The 20,615-nt window shown below is 35.7% G+C and overlaps 1 protein-coding gene and 1 non-coding gene across 2 annotated transcripts in view; both read left to right on the forward strand.

Moving 5' to 3' along the window:
* The window catches only part of LOC150097140 (28 kDa heat- and acid-stable phosphoprotein-like), a 102,577-nt gene that overhangs the window by 76,966 nt on the left and 4,996 nt on the right, over nucleotides 1-20,615 (forward strand). The window contains exon 5 of the mRNA XM_090406879.1: nucleotides 8,539-8,690. Coding sequence (XP_090263005.1) covers nucleotides 8,539-8,690 — 152 coding nt within the window. The remainder of the gene's footprint in view (nucleotides 1-8,538; nucleotides 8,691-20,615) is intronic.
* On the forward strand, nucleotides 865-1,061 carry LOC150097141 (U2 spliceosomal RNA). Its single transcript, XR_016549721.1, has one exon. It is a non-coding gene; the product is annotated as a U2 spliceosomal RNA (small nuclear RNA).

Raw genomic sequence — 20,615 nt, forward strand, 5'->3', positions numbered from 1 at the left:
TCAAAACTAGTCTGGGTTGTGGCCCTTCCCTTAATGCATAACATTAGACATATCCACAAGGAGATGTGTTTTGCATTATGGGAGATACTGAGATAGGAGTGTTGGTAGCTTGCTCCACCTTGCAAGGAGTGCCCTGGTATTGTACCACCTTACCCCAGTCCGGAAGATACTTTCAGGTGCAAACTTTGTTTGCTCACACTTGGATAAAGGATTAAACTAAATTTATTATATAACACAGTAGTGCCACGTGATCTAGTAATTTAGAAAGAAAGAAAGAAGAAATCTGTTGAACAGATTCTTGAAGGACTTGTGTGCATTGTAGAAAAGGGGGAAAGGGAAATTTTCTACATTGCATACAGTTCAGCCTCTATAAGAAGATAGAGGCTGAACTGTGTGCATGTGAATGTTGACCAATGTCTACCTGTTTTTACATGATTAGAGAGGAAAGTGAGGGAATGGCAGTGGCCAGTTTGGTAGAGCACCATTCTTGAAAATACCTATAAAAGACAATGCAGTAATAGGAGAAAGTGACTGGAGGTTGTGTGTGTGAAGTAATCTGTTAAGCAGACAGTTCCATCATCTAGATCAGTTTTTTCCAGACTTTTCTGACTGTGACCCACAATAAAAAAAAAAAAAATATATATATATATATATATATATATATATATACATTTTACATCTTGATCCAACACATACACACATGTGCGTGCTGTATATATAAGGCCATGAAGTGATAGCCTCAGGGGACCGAGGTTGCATAATACAAGGAAACTCGCAGCAAATTTAGAGCAAGCACTTTGCTACCTTCCACAACTCTTGGCCTGTATCAGATCTGAAGGTGATAAGAACAGATATTACTACTGCACTCTTATCTTAGCCAAGAGGCTGAAAAGTGAAAAGTGTAATGTCTGTTCTTATCAGTTTAATATCTGATAGTGGCCCATTGGCCTCCAAAATATTAAACTGATTTTTTGAAGATGGGCAAGTGCATTTAGTTCACTCCACCTTTTCTCCGAGTTTGCGTTAGTGTTGCACTACCTCTAGTGGTCAGTTCTCTCCATCGGGAAGAATGAAAAAAAAAAAAAAACATGCCCTTACTGTGTAATAATAAAGTAAAAACAAAAATGTAATCAAGTTAATAACAAACATGAATTTTATTAACATTTAAATACAACATAGAAAAAAGCTCAAAATAAACAACAAATGTTACAGCTGTGCTTGCCATAAAACATAGGATACATTTTTATTCATAAAATAGTTTGCTCACTACAACTATTCTTTCAGAAGATGAATGAAAAGAAAATGTCCCTGTGTAATAATAAATATCCCTTCCCCAACAGACACCATACCACAAATGCATGAAAAATAAGTAGCTTTATTGTATCACTAAATACATTATTGACACAATTAGTCTACATAGTGACAGTTAGTGGAAATTGTATACATCTAGAATGCAAACCATCCGACTCTGCACAATGATAAACAACTTTCCTTTCACAGATACTATGCATTAAGACAATACTAATTTTATAATTAAAATTTCACCAAAAATATTCAAACTAGCATGCCATATAAATTTAAAACTTTGTGAAATGTGTCTGCTCAACACAGAAGGGACTACCCTCTGGAAGGAAAACGTGGAGTGTGACAGGATGATTGTGTTAAAGCTCTGAAATTCATGAGATAAAGACTAATATTTTCCATTTCATTTTTGAAAAAAATGTTGGTTGCAATCCTCTAAACTGATTTCACAGCCCACTAACCAGTAGCAACCTGCAATATGAAAAACACTAATCTAGATACACTACAGCATTTTTAGGAAGATTATGGGTGCACTACCCAAAATCTCCCTACGTATTCCACAGTCAAGTGGAGTATTCTACATTCAAAGCACCACTCAGGAAAAGAGTGGTGCTTTGAATACACTACGGCATTTTTAGGAAGATTATGGGTGCACTACCCAAAATCTCCCTAAGTATTCCACAATCAAGTGGAGTATTCTACATTCAAAGCACCACTCAGGAAAAGAGTGGTGCTTTGAATGAAAAACACCAAGAATTTTTTGAAGGCTCATGAGGCTATGCATGGACTGTGTTTGTAAGGGAGAATGAAATAAGATTGTAGTAATTGCTTAATTGTATGTTAGACACAAATTGTAAGTTATGCATTGCACATTTATGGCTTTAATAATAATCAGAAATGTTGATGATGGTATCACCCAAATACTGGTCGGTCTTTCCAGTTAAGGCCATAAAATCTGTAACATTTAAAAAAAAAAAAATAAAAATAATAAAAAAATAAAAATGGGAAGGAAATACAGCAATACTAGTCCAGATTCACTATAGTCTAATTTTAAATCCTAAAAAATTAGTACACAAAATTATTTTTTTATATATACATAAATGTTCGGTTTTTTCCCTTTATACAGTCAGTCTTTTTGTGTGGTTTTAAAGGTATTGTCGTGATGTTCTATTTTCATGTTGTGTTCTAATTTACCATCTAGTTTCAAGTCACTCTTATAAATAAAATAACTAATTGCGAATTGATCACCGATCCAAAAGTAGGGAAATTTATAATTATACTGCGCCACCCTATTTTTAGATTAGTCTATATAAAATAGTAGGATCAATTCTCAATTAAGTTAGCAGTCTTCTCATTAGGCCGAATCATTTATTATTATTCTACTTGGGGCACCCGCAAGATTCGAATTTTTTATGAATGATGCAATAAAGGGGAGTTCAGGCAAACACAATATTTAGATTAACAAAATAAAACATTTAATATACGATATATAGCAAATACATGAATTCTACTTTTAAATGAAACAATACAAATAACTTAATACATCTTGCTAAGTCACTCATTCCAATTCAATGTTCTAAACTTTAACATACAATTCACTGCTTCAAAATTATAAATTTTCTTAATTCAAGTTAATAAAACAAAACTTCTCATTTGATCAGTCTGCACACATCTATCAGTTGTACTTAATGTTTAAATTCACAGCAGGCACTAATCAAGGTAGACATTAATCCAAGCAATCTTATTTCGGACCTTGAACTTCGAAGATACGCTATAGTTAATGTTAGAATAAACAAACATGTATGACTACTCTTACCAGATACAATCTTCAATACATCAATTTATCGCGAGCACACTTATGAATTAACTTATTTGAGCTAGCGGAACACATTAAATAAAATTCTCCAACGCTTTAACTGAACTACTGTTAATCGCGCTTCACTACTCTAAAAAAAACAGCAATAAGGTACTGATATCCTTCCTTGTTTACTTTCCTGCAACTAGTTAAATTCATTATAATTCTTCTCAGGGCAACATAGAATTAAGACGTAATCCTAAATTAACTGGAACTAATCAGAATTTCCCATTGAATGTCTAGTTCTTTATTTATCCGATTACGACATCAATTTTCCTCTATAACAACAGCTGATTTCACTTGCAGCTGAGTATAAGATTCACTACGTTTCTTGCTTACTTCTAAACACTATGCTCTTGAATTTCTGCCCTAAAGAATTTACAATTTTCTTTCACTTCCTTGCTTATATCCTACTTTCCTTGAGGCTCCACAAAACTCTTCCCTTTTCTTTCTATAAAATTCTTATTGCCTCTTCTTTCTCCTTTCTGGTTCCAAGGTTACGCACTCTTCCACTCGTGCTTGTTTATTTCATGCGTCTCCATAACAACGCATGAACGCAAACATTTCGCTAATGTAATACAACGCTCTACTACATAAGTGATTACATAACGTTAAATTTTCACAAATAAGAATAAACAGAATATTTGAGCTACTTAATCAGCTCTTTCATTACGTGTACAATTATTTATAATACACTTTTCGTTACTTTACATATATATTCTAGTTATCATAAATTTCTACACATATTATTATTTAATAAATTAATAGTAGGTTAAGTTTAGAACAAATATTTAAATAGTAATTCTTAATTAAGGAACAATAAATTTTTATACAAATTATGATTAATATATAATAAGCAATGTTAAATGTGAATAAAAAAAAATAAATTACACAACATTGTTTCATTCACAATTTAATAGTATGTACCTAGACTCGGCGAGAATGTAAATGTGGCATTATGTAAATGACATTGAAAAGGGCTTAAATGGTGATATACAGTTGCTTGCAGATGATGCAATGTTAAGGGAGAGTTATGAGAAGTAGAGCAGATGTAGCTTTGCAAGAGGACCTAAATTGACTGTCTCAGTGGGTGAATGTGTGGGAATGTCTGTCTAATGTTGCAAAGTGCAAGGTTTTAAAAAATGGGATGCAGAGTATAGGATTTGGTGGGGATATTTTGGAGGAGATGAAGGATTTGGGGGCTGTGGTGGATAGGAACTTGAAATTTCATGGACATTTTGTTAAAATTGTGAGGATTACACAATGGATTATGGGAATGATGCAGAGAACACTGATGTGTAAAAGTAAGGATGTTTTGATTCTATTGTACTTTGATCAAGCTGCATATGGATTACTGTACATAGATTTGGTTGCCAGGTTTTCAAAAGAATGACCAGATGTTGGAGAAGGTTCAGAGACGATTGTCCAAGTTGATTTCTAGTCTCTGGAATGTGGAATATGAGGACAGTAGAGAATGCAAATTACAGAGCCTAGTGGATAGAAGGAAGACGGTGGAAACATGATAGAGACATAAGTTTGGTAAGGGGTAATTACCAGATTAGCATGGATGAGATTTTTCATAGAATATCTGGAGATGAAGAGAACAAGAGGCCATCCCTGGAAGCTCTAAGGACTAGATTTTTTGCATGGAGAGGGGTGGGTGATTGGAATGCATTGCCTGAGAGTGTGGTGAGTGCAGGGACAGTGAATGCATTTAAGTCAAGATATTATGAGCTTGTCATGTGAGAATGGGACTTCCCACCATGAGTCTCTTGACTCCGTGGAGATCTGTTGATGATAATAATAACTAGGGTGACCACACATACCCTTTTTTCATATTTCCTGGCCACCCCGTTGTTTTAATATAAATGTCAATTTTGTCCCTTTTTTAATAAAAACTATAAATATAGTTTAATATCAGTCGATCATGAATTATTATTCATAACCTATAATCTTATATCAATATCAAGGATACTAGTAATTTGTATAACCATGGAGTCGCATTCTTCGATACTAAATATATATATCTGCAGTGATTTATTCAGAGTAAATTTTTGAAAGCTTCAAGTCTATCCTTGCAATGTCAAAGAGGCGAAACTGCAGTTTGAATGATGATCTCCAGAAAGAATTCAAATTTATTAAATTGGACAAACTGTGTAGTGATGGAACAAAAGTGGTATGGCAAACATTGTAATGTCCATTTTTTCCGTTGCTCATGGAGGCAGAAGCGACATCAAATAACATCTACGTAGCCAGAAACATAAGGATGCTAAACTTGAAAACGAACTAAAGAGGCAGATTATCTGTATTGGTTGTAGGGCACACATTATACACAATTGTCTCCAGTGTGCTGTCGACTGTTTACCAATATATACACAGAGTTGAAGAACTGAAAAGCCTGGCTTCAGTTAAAAACATCAGCTCATTTATGGTGATAGCAAAAGCGATAAAATTGCAATTGATGCTCTTGTTGCTTATCATAGTTATCATACTATGCATCACGGCCAAAGTTTTTGCGCAAATGATTGCTTGTCGATATTGATAAATAAAATTTATGAACCAAAATTTTCTTCAGCACGTATCAAATCAGAAGCAATAATTACCAATGTTTTATCACCATACATATTGGGCGAAGTAATAGAAGATTTCAATAAAAACAAAAAGCATTATAGTCAGTTTAAATGCATCAAACAAAAAAGACATCAAACTTTTTCCAATCAATGTGTGGTATTTTTTGCCAAATTGTGGTGTTCAAGACAACATTATACTTTATTTCCTTACCTGGTAAAACATCCGACCTACAGTGTGCTATGTTGAAGGAACTAAGTGACAAATTTGCTTTACAAAACAAAATTGTTGCTTTGTGTGCAGATAACACGAACACCAATTTTGGTGGTTGCAAAAGACTTGGCAAAAATAATGTGTGGCAAAAACTTGAAACCGAACTGAAGAGGCAGATTATCTGTATTGGTTGTGGGCCACACATTATACACAATTGTCTCCAGTGTGCTGTCGACTGTTTACCAATATATACACAGAGTTGAAGAACTGAAAAATTTTTGTGACTTTACAGGAAAGAAAAACAATTACACTAAATTGTTAGAGCATGGAAATACAAGATTTTTGTCCTTCGGTCCATCAATTGATAGAATTTTAAGCATGTTTGATGGATTTCGTTCTCATTTTCTTTCTCAAGAAAAATGCCCTGTTGTGTTACGAAAATTGTTCGAAGATCCCTGTTTGAAATTGTGGTTGTCATTTGCAAGAGATCAAGTGTCTACATTCCAAACATACATTAGCTTAATTGAAAAAGATAATATTTCAGCTACAGAAGTAGCCATAAACATTGAAAATCTTGTAAACAATTTAGACTCTAGAACATAACCCCATCCCGTTTTTGCCATCGCAATGTCCCGTTTTGGTCTCAAGGAAATATGGTCAGCCTAATAACAACACAGTGGAGTTGTTATTGTTGACACAATAACAACTCCACTGCTGTTTCACACTTCTACCTTGATAGACTCAATTCTCCAACAGACAGAATAATATTCGGTGCATTTAAAAGTACTGATTTATATTACATGTTCTGCTTTACTTTGTTTAATCAATACTATGCTGATAGCTTGTGTACATCTGATGCAAGCGTTATTACCATTGAGGAAGTAATAATGTGCTGCCAGTGCATGAAGGTAAACATAATTAATTTCTAATTCACTTAATTACATTTAACAGAGCCTTATAGATAACTAATATCTAAAGCATAATAAAGTCCAGATAAGAAATGGGGAGGGGCACAGAAGGGGAGTGAGCATGAATATTCACATTACACAGATATGACAGATGCCTTGTGATCATCTTAGTTCATTTGGTATGATAATGAAGGATTAATTGATGAAATTTAGTGAATGGAAGATGGGATGCAATCCTTTCTGGGTGAAAGAAGATGGGACTGAGTTTTGGCAGCATTGAAATTGGCCTTGGTTGTTCTTATGTTCATTGAAGAGTGGCAAGGATATCAGTTTAAGGCATTGATTGTGGAAAAACTTCAGTCTTGGGATGTTTGAACATTGCAGGGTTTGTCAGATGAAAAAAAGGAAGGGAATCCTATTAGCAGAACTACAGATAAGATATTAAGATCATTGTGTGTGTGTGTGTGTGTGTGTGTGTGTGTGTGTGTGTGTGTGTGTGTGTGTGTGAGGAGAGGGGGGGGGGCATTTCTGTAAAAGGAAGAGAATAGACAAAATGACAAGTCCTCTTTATATCAATTCCATATACACAAAAGTTGACAGAACTTATAGCATGAGTGCTGTGTGCAGGCATTGATATAGTTCTTGTAAAGTAATACTTATAGAAATTGGGGAACACTTCATTTAGAAGGCTGTTCCAGAGAATAGTCATAGGAATTGGATAAGCAGGTAGGTGAGTGTGTATTGTTGAACTATAAATGTAGGAACACTTGGGATACCCCCATATTGATAAGGAAATCTGAAGAGAGAAGATCTGTCTGCTATGACAGTAAATGAGCACATCGAAAACTAGTCACCTAAGGAGGAAAGCAGGCCATGGGATGTACAGTTTTCTGAGTAGGCATTTGATTGGTTACCAGACCTAATCAGATGTTTCTGTAACGTGTTCAGAAACATTATCAGCACAAAAAAATGCAGTATCCAGTCTGCAGTCATCTCCCTTTTGAACCCCTCCCCCCATAATCAGATACATCTTTTGATTATCTAAATTTTCATTTTTGTATCCTACAAATTTCAATCCCAGGCCTTAATTGTGTTTTTTCCTAATTCTCTTCCAATTGTGATACTTGTATACTAGTATCCCCATGGGTAAAAGTCTTTTAATCAAAAATTTGGTCTACTTCTGACTTGACTTGTTAGTGAGCAAAGGTTCAGATCTATTATGTAACTGGTTTCAATTTCACATGATTATACTGATTACAGCAGAGAACAAACCAGAAACCCATGTTGCAACAGATACGTGAAAGGAAATGGAGATGGTTGGGGCATGTGTTGAGGAAAGAAGATAAAATAATAGTAAAACAGGCTCTAGATTGGAACCTACAGGGTAAAAGAAGATGAGGAAGGCCAAGAGAAACATGGAAAAGAACAATACTGAAAGAAATAACAAATATTAATAAAAACTGGAACCAAATAAAAGCAGAAGCAAAAAACAGAGTCCGGTAGAAAATGGTGGTGGAAGACCTATGCTCCCAGGTGGAGTGAAGAGGATTAAATAATACTGATTACAAAACATGAAACAATTTCATGTTTCTTAATCAGCATTATGCCAAAATTTCATGGTATAAAATGATTTATACTTTTTTGGAATTAAAAGAGCTCTTTTTTTTTTTTTTTTTTTTTTTTGAAATCTAGAGAGGAATTGGAACGTCAAAAAGCTCGAGCCCACTATATGAAGCTTCATGCTGCTGGAAGAACTGCTGAAGCAAAAGCAGACTTGGCAAGGTTGTCAATGATCCGTAAGCAGAGAGATGAGGCAGCCAAGAGACGGGAAGATGAGAAAAAGCGTAAGTATTTGTGCATCAGTTTCAAAACTTTGAGAGAAATAGACTTGTTTTTAAGTAATGTATTTTGTGTGTGTGTGTGTGATTTTAGATTATTCGAATTGTGCAGTTGACTCACTATAGGAACCAAACAAAATACAGTAATCAATTATCCAACCACAGCATTTGCCTATTGGATTGAAGGGGGGTTGGATAACTGAAGGTACAATTATATGGTCCTGCACCAGAAATCATTTAACATGCTAATCCATTGAAGGGGTGGTTTGTTTATTTGAAGGTTGGATAATTAAGAGATCGCTGTAGTTTGTTATAATGATAAGCTTGCTAGAATTTCTCTTAGAATACTAGTAATACTATGAGTTTTGAGTACGGGTATCATTAGTTCAAAACATATCTGAAGACTGCAGATAGAAATTTGGAGGAAATTTGAAAAGTAAACAGATGTCATCATTGTCAGAACTATATTAAAAATGAGGATATTAGAAAGGTACATGGTATTATTAGCACTCAAGTATGTATAAATGGAGATAATCTAAGGTAAAATGATAAGAAAAGATGTGAAGGAAGAACAAGATTTATATGGAGTGGCGTAAATTTCATCATTCAAGTTCACAGTATCTAAGAGGTTGTAATGTGACATCTGTCAGCATTGAAATTGAAAGAAATTATTGCTTAGAAACTAGGAATACTAAAAGCTTAATTTGTCAGATTGTCATAATTTCCTGTTCACCCCCTCTCCCATATTAGGAAATTATATCTTTCATATATGCATATACACATTCATTTTATTCTTGGAAGTGTTTGGTTATCTCATAATACCAGTAAAGTCAATTTTATCTGTATGCAAACTGGGAAAAGGTATAACATAAGTAATAACAGATAGTAGTAAAATTTAGCTGGTAATAGAGCTGTCTGACTTCCATTGTAACAGTTGTCTGCCATTCTGCTCTGATGGACTGGCTCATGTTCACTTGAGATAAGGTAATCAACAAATAAGCTTAGAGGCTAAGGAAAGTTGTGGATTGGCTACAGGTAATCATGCCTAAAGATGACATAGCCTTTAAAGGAATGCAGAGAACCGACCAGGGCTTCTGACCTAATGTCGAATCCTCACCTTCTCGTGGTGCACCCTGTTGGGTATCTACTTGGATACTGAACAAACGAGGATAGGCTGGCAATTTGGGATTTAGCCAACCAAATTGTATTCTTATTGGCTTAAACCAAAATAAAAAAGGATGGTACAACGTGACAAAATTTCATGCCGGCTGGGGCATCGCCCGGTTAAACAAGGCCCCCATTGTTTTCGCCAGGGAACCAGGTCAAACAGCGAAAAGTCAGCTACTGGAACAAATCTGAAAACAAACCCCAACTCAACATCACCAGAGTTAAAGATCGGTACTATCAATGTAAGAAGCCTGAATGGCAAAGAAATGGAGCTAGCTGAGGAATTAGATAAGTACCAGATCGACATAATAGGGCTGACTGAAACAAAAAAGACCAAAACTGGTGAGATCTTTCTGAGCAATAAATACAAAATGTTATATTCAGGCAATGACAATCAAGGAAAAGAAGGAGTAGCCATAGTATTCAACACAAAATACGAGGCTAATCTTCTTGAATGGCAGTCAGTCTCAAGTAGAGTAATGTGGGCAAATATGAGAATGGGGAACTGGACAATGAGACTTATTTGTGCCTATGGTCCCACAGAAGGTTCTACTAAGGTAGAAGTGGAGGAATTTTTTGAGGCTTTAGAAAAAGCAACTGACACAATGAAAAAGGAAAAGTTGATCCTTGTTGGGGATCTAAATAGCAGAGTAGGAAATGATTGTGAGACATACAAAAATATTTTGGGAAAATTTGGAGAAAAGAGCAAAGCTAATAATAATGGCAATTACTTGTTGGATTTCTGCTCAGAACATGCACTGGTTATTACTAACACCATGTTCCAACATAAAAATGTACACAAATTCACATGGAGAGAAGAGGCAATTAATAAGAAAAGTCTCATTGACTATATTATTGTTGATAGTGAAGGTTTCTCTCTGGTGCAGGACACTAGAGTGTACAGAGGATTTGAAATTGGAAGTGATCACCATTTAGTTTTAAGCAGGATAAAATTGAAATTCATATTGAAAAGAAGAACATGTAAGAAAATTTTAAAACGAATCAAAGTTGAGCAGCTCTCAGATGTGATCTGTAGACTAAAATATAGAAACATTATTTAAGAAAAAATGAAAGAGTTTGAGAAATGGAATCAAACCTTGGAGATTCAGTGGCAGGCTCTGAAGAAAACATTGATTGATTCTTCTAGAGATGCATGTGGTGAGGTTGTCTGCAAGGATAGAAAAATCAGAACTCCCTGGTGGACACAGGAAGTTAAAGAGGCAGTCAAGGAAAAGAAGAAAGCATATCAAAAGTTCCTGGCAAATAAGTCAGCTTGTGCTCTTAGAGAATACAGAGACAAATGTAAGAAAGCTAAACACTGTGTAAAACTAGCTAAACAAAAGTCATGGGAGAACTTTGGTAAGAACATAGAAAATAAATATCAAGAAGGTTGCAAGATATTCTAGAGGTTGTTGAAGAAGCTCAGAAATGGAGGAAAGAGTGGTGTAAAAGGAATTAGAGATGATAAAGGTATATATGAAAACTGGAGAAAAAGATAACCTTGAAGTATGAAGTAAATACTTCGAAAAATTGCTAAATGAATCTAGCAGTGATAAAAAAAAAAAAAACACTGACCAGGCATGCAATCAGGAATACATATCCATGCTTGAAGTAGAAAAAGCCATCAAAAGTCTGAAATGAGGAAAGGCAGCTGGAGTAGATGATATTAGACCAGAAATGCTTAAGAATGGAGGTATAAAAGTTTTACAGTAGCTACACTGCATAGTTCAGCGGGCCTGGACAGAAGGGCGAATTCCAGATAATTGGAGTAGAGCTCTCATAGTACCCATATATAAAAAGCAAAATAAAACTGATTGTGAGAATTACAGAGGTATTTCTCTACTGAGTGTTCCTGGTAAGATATATGCAAGTATACTTGAGAAACGGTTGAGAAGAATTGTGGAAGAAAAGCTTGGTGAAGAACAAGCTGGATTCAGGCCAAATAGAAGCTGTCAGGATCAGAGCTTCACTTTACAACAAATAGTGGAGAAAGCATGGGAATATAACAAAGATCTGTATTTAAGTTTTGTCGAGCTGGAAAAGGCATATGACAAGGTGCCAGGAGAGAAGCTATTCAAAACACTACAGTTGTATGGTTTCAGTTGATCATATATCAAGCGATAGTTAGTCTTTATTTGAGTTGTAAGTCAGCAGTTAGAATTGAAGGAAGTATAGGGAGATAGTTTAATGTTAAATCTGGTGTCAGACAAGGATGTAGATTATCGCCTCTGATGAAGGAAAATGGTATTAAACCTGATATCATAATTGGAGATGTTAATGTTCAGCTGTTTGCTTTATGCAGATGATGTTATACTTCTAAATAAATCTGCTACAAGTCTGCAAGATTCCCTGACTAAATTGAATAACTATTGTGATAGATATGGTATGAAGGTCAGCAATTACAAGACAAATATAATGAAAATAGGGAGACGCCTTGAAAATATCAGCTGCATTGTGAATGGAGAACCCATAGAGCATGTAAAACATTTCAACTACTTAGGTAAGATTTTTAGTGAAGATGGTAAATTAAATATGGAAATAGACAACAGAATCAGCAAAGCTGGTATGGTGGGCAGTCAATTGAATAAATTCATATGGAATAAGAGAGAAATTAGTTGGAACACTAAATTAGCTGTATATATACAAGACTGTGTTCAAACCAGTTTTAACTTATGGATCGAGAGCTGGGTCAGAAGTAAAACACTTGACCAAAGACTAGAGACCGCAGATATGAGAGTCCTGAGAAAGATTAGAGGCGTGAACAGATGGCATCAATGGCAATATCATATTAAAAATGAGGATATTAGGAAAGAACTTGACATTGTCAGCATCCAGGAATGCATTAGCAGAGCTAATCTCAGGTGATATGGTCACTTAAATAGAATGGGCGAGGAATGATTAGCCAAACAAGTGTTTTCCGCAAGGTTGGCAGGAAAAAGACTGAGAGGAAGACCAAGATATAGGTGGATTGATACGGTAAAGAGTGCCTTAGAAGATAGATATATAAAGATAAGATCTGACCATGTTGTAGCTTTGACAGGTAACAGATTGATTTGCAAAAATTGTAGATAGGAAGTTAGTAATGATGTAAATTTTTCATGTAATACTATCATATCCTGTACACCCCTTGAGGGTAAATGTCAGGAATTTGATGATGATGATTGTTATTTTTTTAAATATTTTTATATTGTTACCGCACATGAAAGGTTATTACTGAACCAATAGTACATTTGTACTATTCATTTAGTAGGCTAAGGATTTTTTTTCCCCATTTTTGTCCATTTTATATATACAGGGTGTTCGGGATAAATTTGACATATTTATAATTAATTATATTTTTCCGTAAGTTACATGTATTAACACACACTTCTCTTCATTTAAAAGTTTGGACCCTTCTTCATTCATATACAAGATGTCAGAAAGGATGGATAGCTGGAACCCACCTGAATCATGGAAGAGAATAACTTGTATCATGATGATTCGTGCCCGCCATCAAAATAAGGATATTACGACTGCTGCCCAATGCTCCCTGAATACAGTAAAAACAATCAGGCATGAACTAGAGACTTGCAATGGTGACTACGAGGATGTAGCAAGAAGAAAGATCCCTAGCAGACGATCTGATTGCGTTCGTACAGCAGAATTCCTCGCAAATCTGCAGGAACAGGTGTTGAAGAACCCTGGCATTGGAATTCGGGCCTTGTTCGTGGAGTTGCTAACTGTAGTCAAGCCCTGGATAACAAGGGTAGCCAATGGTAGGCCGTATGTATGGCAGCAGGATTCGGCTCCTTGCCACACCTCTGGGAAAAGTCAAAAATGGTTGTCTGAAAATTTCTACGACTTCACCAGTCCAAATGTTTGGCCTCCAAACTCCCCAGACCTTAACCCCATGGATTATTTTGTATGGGGCACAGTTGAAAAAGACACCAATCACACTTCCAGTAATACAAAAGCCCAGTTAATGGATAAAATTAAAACAGTTTTTGCGGCCCTTCCCAGGGAGACTGTAGCATCAGCTTGTTCGAGGTTCCGAAGCAGAATTGAAGCTGTGATCGATGCTAATGGTGGTTATTTTGAGTAAATCTTGTTGATAGTATTGTAATTAACTCTGCCTGTAATGTTTTTTTGTCAATTCATTAAATTTAATAGATACAAAGAAGATTTTCTTTTTCCTTACGAAACTGTCAAATTTATCCCGAACACCCTGTATATATATATATATATATATATATATATATATTAATAAAGCTAAATTTAACTGACTAGAACCCGAGAAAGTATAACAAAAAACCTTTAATACATCACAACTAGTTTCATCGGTGCTCCGACTTCTTCAGGTGAGAAATAAAAACATAAGATATAAAATAACACGGTAAAAATGAACTTTACAGCTTAATAAAAAGCAGAATAATAACAGTCATATTTGAATAGGTGACCGCGTGCTACCGTTGGCATGAGTAGAATGTGTGCGACAGCTAATTTTTGAGCGCCAGTACTGGATTACTGCGCTATGGGAATCAGGTAGATTGTAGCTAAGATTATTGTTTAAATGTGAAGGGTCCAGAACTATTTCTTTTGATTCGATAATTCTTCTTTCGAATTCATCCTTGAAAATATATAAATTAGTAGTGCGTTCCCAATCAACTTGATGTGGCTGTTCTTCAAGGTTAGAGTTTGCCGAGAAAAGGACATGACTGGAAAGGGCGCTCGCTCGTGCTCTACTGTAGGAGATGTCACGTCTATGTTCCTCAAGACGAAGTGAAACAGATTTGTCTGTCTGGCCAAAATAAGGTCGACCACAGTTGCACAAAACTTTATAAACACCAGGAAAATGCAGATGGTCGTGTTTTGGTTTTGGTCGACTCAGAAAAGAACGAAGTTTTGGCAGCGTAGTATAGTCAGTCTTTATGTTGAATTTTTTCAGAATCTTAGCTAGTTTTGGGGTAAGAGTGCTGATAAAAGGTAACTGAATATGAGTGATAGGGTTGGAGTCATCTTCTTGTCGAGGATGTTGGCGTGGTCTCAAACGTTTAGCGATGTTACGAGACGAATATCCATTATTTAAGAAGGTGTTTTTCAGGAAGTTAAGCTCTGTTTGAAGGTCTTCTTCTGTGGAAATGAGACATCTTGCTCGATGGGCGAGGGTGGAGATGATGCCCAGTTTCTGAGGTGGGAAGTGATGAGAAGAACCATGTAAATATCTATCAGTGTGGGTGGTTTTTCGAAAAATTGAAAATTTAAGACAGTCAGGAAATCTACTGATCTTTAGATCCAAGAAGGGGAGAACGCCGTTAATCTCTAGTTCAGATGTGAATTTAATGTTTTGATGTTGGTTATTTAAATGGTTTAGGAAGTTTTGCAGTTCCTCTAAACTATGTCCCCAAATAAGGAAGACGTCATCAATATAACGTAACCACAGTTTAGGTTTCAAAGTAGCTGAGGAAATAGCTTTCTCTTCAAAATCTTCTAGAAAAAAGTTAGCTAAGACTGGAGATAGAGGGCTGCCCATAGCTAAACCGCTAGTTTGTTTGTATATTTTCTCTTCGTAGCAGAAATAGCCGGAATTGATGCAGTGAGTTAGAAGAGCGAACACTTTTTTAGAAACCTTGTCCTTAAGAAGACTCAGAACTTCATCTGTAGGAACATTCGTAAACAGAGATACGATGTCAAAACTCACCATTCTGTCCGAGTCTAAAAGATTCAAATTTTTTATTTTTGAGACGAAATCTTCAGAGTTTTTGATGAAGGAAGAAGAATTGCCAACTAAATGTTTTAAAGAAGCTGCAAGATATTTAGACAGATTGTACGTAGGTGAGTCAATCCCTTCCACAATAGGTCTTAAAGGGGTGTCAACCTTATGGATCTTAGGCAAGCCATACAACCGAGGAATGAGGGGATGGAGAGAGCGGAGAGATAGTCTTGTATGTCTAGGAAGTTCAGAAGTTGATTTCAGAAGATTGTTTGTACGGTTATGAAGTTCTCTTGTGGGATCACTTTCTAGCATAGAATACGTATTAGAACTTAACAAGTTGTTCATCTTACAACGGTAGTCAGCTTTGTCTAAGATTACAGTTGCATTCCCTTTATCAGCAGGTAAGATAATAATGTCATTGTTGTTACGAAGTTGGTGTATTGCTTTCCTTTCTGTCGGCGATAGATTATCTGTAGGACGACGACTGTTGTTAATGGTAAAGATGGCATCGATCCTAAGTAGATTCGCAGTTTGTTTTGGTAATTGTCCAGCTGCCTTCTCAACTTTCGTAAGAAAGAGTTCTTTAGGAATGAAGGTCGGAGAAGGAACGAAGTTAAGGCCCTTTGAGAGCACACTAAGTTCTGCAGGAGAAAGTGTGTGAGAGGATTTGTTAATCACAACATTTTTTAAATTTTGTGAGTTGATATTGGATTGGCGAGTTTGTTCCTGTTTGAGTTGGTTGAATTTTCTGATAAGAATTAATTTGTTGGAGAGTTGCGATCTAGAAGCACGGAGAGAGCTCGTGTTTTTAATAACAATCCAGAACCTGTTATCTAAAGATGAGTTTAAGTTATTTTCTAAAGAATCTCTTTTGCGGAACAAAGAAGCTAATGTGGACTTGGTATCTGCGATTCTTTAGTTTAAGAATTGATTCGCACTAAACATGCTCATAATATCTATCACAAGGCTAAACTTGATTTATTATATGAAAGAATCGCAGATACCAAGAAAGAAGAATTATCGAATCAAAAGAAATAGTTCTGGACCCTTCACATTTAAACAATAATCTTAGCTACAATCTACCTGATTCCCATAGCGCAGTAATCCAGTACTGGCGCTCAAAAATTAGCTGTCGCACACATTCTACTCATGCCAACGGTAGCACGCGGTCACCTATTCAAATATGACTGTTATTATTCTGCTTTTTATTAAGCTGTAAAGTTCATTTTTACCGTGTTATTTTATATCTTATGTTTTTATTTCTCACCTGAAGAAGTCGGAGCACCGATGAAACTAGTTGTGATGTATTAAAGATTTTTTGTTATACTTTCTCGGGTTCTAGTCAGTTAAATTTAGTTTTATTAATGTATACATCCCGAGTAAATCCTAATTTCAACAATATATATATATATGTATACATACATATGTATTGTAATTTTTTATTTATTTTTACATGGCCTGGAAATTCTGCTCTAGAGACCAAACATGGACTTTTTTTCAGCCATTTCGATACTATCTGTGAGGAAAATGAAGCAGTGCTTGATAAGTTGAGGTGAGAGGAATTCCTTCTGTATCGTGGTGAGTGTCTTTGATCTCCAATTTTGCACATGCTGGTTCCAGGCTGCTTGCTATCACAGAGAATGTGGATGTTATTAGCATGCAGTCGATCAGTTATTGACTTGGGTTGTCATCATTATTGTATCCCCATGGAATTCTGTGTTTGTAGAAATCCCTACTGATGATGGTAGGATGGGTTGGCTGAGGAAGTGCAGGGCTTGGTCGTTCGAGTTAGAGGATTTTGGTTTAGTGAACACATTATTCATGCAATTCCCAATGTTGTCATTTTTGTTTATTTTTAAGATGAATAAAAAAATTTGGAGACTGTAGTGGACCCTTTGAACATATTCCTCTACCTGAGCGATGGACTCAAACCTTGTTGACCCAGGTGATGTTCAGGCTCGTATGTCAGTTGCTTTGATAGCATGCTCATTTCTTGTAGCATCCAGGATACCATTGTTGACAATTGGACCCTGAGGTGAAGTATTGGTCAGAAGTTGCTACTACTTGATTAGGAAACCAGTGCAGGCTTCCAACATTCTTCAGAATACAGGTTAGACTGTTTCTGGAGAAAACTCTTCTGATAATAATTGGAGAGTGTTGGCAAGAAGTTCACTAGTGAATTGGATGTTGATACTTACTATGCTGTCCATAGGCTGTAGACATCATGGTGAGCTTTAATGTCCAATATTTATTCACTGGTATACCTCTTGCCAACACTCCAGTTATTATCAGAAGAGTTTGCTTCAGACATAGTTGAACTGTTTGACTTTGTTATGTGCTCAGGCTACTTCATTAACAAAAACTTACTCTACGATGATCTGTGATTGGATGCTATTGTCTCCTTCACTAGCCAATTTCTACATAAAACACCTTGAAGAGTTCTTATTCTCTTCAATAAAACTTCAAACTTCCTTTTGGTTGCATTTTGTGGATGATGTATTTGCCATCTGGCCAGAATCAACAGCATTTCTACTAATCTCAACCAAAATCAGCAGCCTATATCTACATATAATAATCAATATTTATTTAATAATAATATCTCATCCTCATAAGTGGCAAGCAATAACATGTTTTTTTTTCATAAATATGATTTAAATTTCTTTATGTAATCTTATTTTATTGTATCTTAAAGTTAGTGTATTTTAATTTTAGTTTCAACTATAATCTTTTCTTATTTTGTAATCACCTCTATACTTGCACTCCAACACATCACTAAACTCTTAAAAAAAAAAAAAAAAAAAATCGTTTGTTTTAGTCATCATCATCATCATCATCATCAAATTCCTGCCATGTACCCTCAAGGGGTGTACAGGATATGACAGTACTACATCAAAAAAATTACATCATTACTAACTTCCTATCTACAATTTTCCTCCAAATCAGTCTGTTACTTGTCAAGACTCCAACATTATCAGATCTTATATTTCTATCGTCTAAGGCACTTTGTACCGTATCAAACCACCTATATCTTGGTCTTCCTCTGGGTCGTTTTCCTGCCAACCTGGCAGAGAACACTTGTTTTGCTAATCTTTCCTCTCCCATTCTATTTAAGTGACCATACCATCTGAGATTAGCTCTGCTAACGCATTCCTGGATGCTGACAATGTCAAGTTCTTTCCTAATATCCTCATTTTTAATATGATATTGCCATTGATGCCATCTGTTCACGCCTCTAATCTTTCTCAGGACTCTCATATCTGTGGTCTCTAGTCTTTGGTCAAGTGTTTTACTTCTGACCCAGCTCTCAGATCCATAAGTTAAAATTGGTTTGAACACAGTCTTGTATACAGCTAATTTAGTGTTCCGACTAATTTCTTTCTTATTCCATATGAATTTATTCAATTGACTTCCCACGATACCAGCTTTGCTGATTCTGTTGTCTATTTCTATATTTAGTTTACCATCTTCAGTAAAAATTGTGCCTAAGTAGCTGAAATGTTTTACTTGTTCCACAGGTTCTCCATTCACAACACAGTTGACATTTTCAATGATTCTGCCTATTTTCATTGTCTTTGTCTTTTTATTGCTGACCTTCATACCATATCTATTACAACAGCTATTCAATTTAGTCAGAGAATCTTGCAGACTTGTAGCGGATTTATTTAGAAGTATAACATCATCCGCATAAAGCAAAGAGCTGACATTAACATCTCCAATTTTGATATCAGGTTTAATACCACATTCCTTCATAATGTGATCCATATAGATAATGAATAACAGAGGGGATAATGTACATCCTTGTCTCACACCAAATTTAACATTAAACCATCTTCCTGTACTTCCTTCAATTCTAACTGCTGACTCACAACTCAAATAAAGATTAAGTATTGCTTGATATAATGCCCCATTGACACCATATAACTGCAGCGTATTGAATAGCTTCTCTCTTGGCACCTTGTCATATGCCTTTTCCAAATCGACAAAACTTAAATACAGATCTTTGTTATATTCCCATGCTTTCTCGACTATTTGTCGTAAAGTGAAGATCTGATCCTGACAGCCTCTATTTGGCCTGAATCCAGCTTGTTCTTCACCAAGCTTTTCTTCCACAATTCTTCTCAACCGTTTCTCAAGTATACTTGCATAGATCTTGCCAGGAACACTCAGTAGGGAAATACCTCTGTAATTCTCACATTCAGTTTTATTTCTCTTTTTATATATGGGTACTATGAGAGCTCTACTCCAATCATCGGGAATTCGTCCCTCTGTCCAGGCTTTCTGAACTATGCAGTGCAGCCACTGTAAGACTCTTATACCACCATACTTCAGCATTTCTGGTCGAATATCATCTACTCCTGCTGCCTTTCCACATTTCAAGCCTTTGATGGCTTTTTCTACTTCAAGTATGGATATGTATTCCTGACTGCATGCCTGGTCAGTGTTTTTTATCACTGTGCTGTCATCACTGCTTGTTTCATTTAGCAGTTTTTCAAAGTAATTACTCCATACTTCAAGGATATCTTTTTCTCCTGTTTTCATTTCACCTTTATCATCTCTAATTCCTTTTACAGCACTCTTTCCTCCATTCCTAAGCTTCTTCAACAACCTCCAGAATATTTTGCCACCTTCTTGATATTTATTTTCTATATTCTTGCCAAAGTCCTCCCATGACTTTTGTTTAGCTAGTTTTACACACTGTTTAGCTTTCTTACATTTGTCTCTGTATTCTGTAAGAGTAAAAGCTGACTTATTTGACAGGAACTTTTGATATGCTTTCTTCTTTTCCTTCACTGCCTCTTTAACTTCCTGTGTCCACCAGGGAGTTCTGATTTTTTTATCTTTGCACACAACCTCACCACATGCCTCTCTGGCAGAATCAATCAATGTTTCCTTCAGAGTTTGCCACTGAATCTCCAAGGTTTGATTCCTGTTCTCAAACTCTTTCATTTTCTTTTCAATAATATTTCTGTATTTTAGTCTACAGTTTACATCTGAGAGCTGCTCAACTTTTATTCGCTTTAAAACTTTCTTACATGTTCTTCTTTTCAATATGAATTTCAATTTTATCCTGC

The sequence above is a fragment of the Typopeltis vanoorti genome, chromosome 17, assembly GCF_054136105.1.
Source record: "Typopeltis vanoorti isolate ZY-2024b chromosome 17, IOZ_Tvanoo_1.0, whole genome shotgun sequence".
Classification (NCBI taxonomy): Eukaryota; Metazoa; Arthropoda; class Arachnida; order Uropygi; family Thelyphonidae; genus Typopeltis; species Typopeltis vanoorti.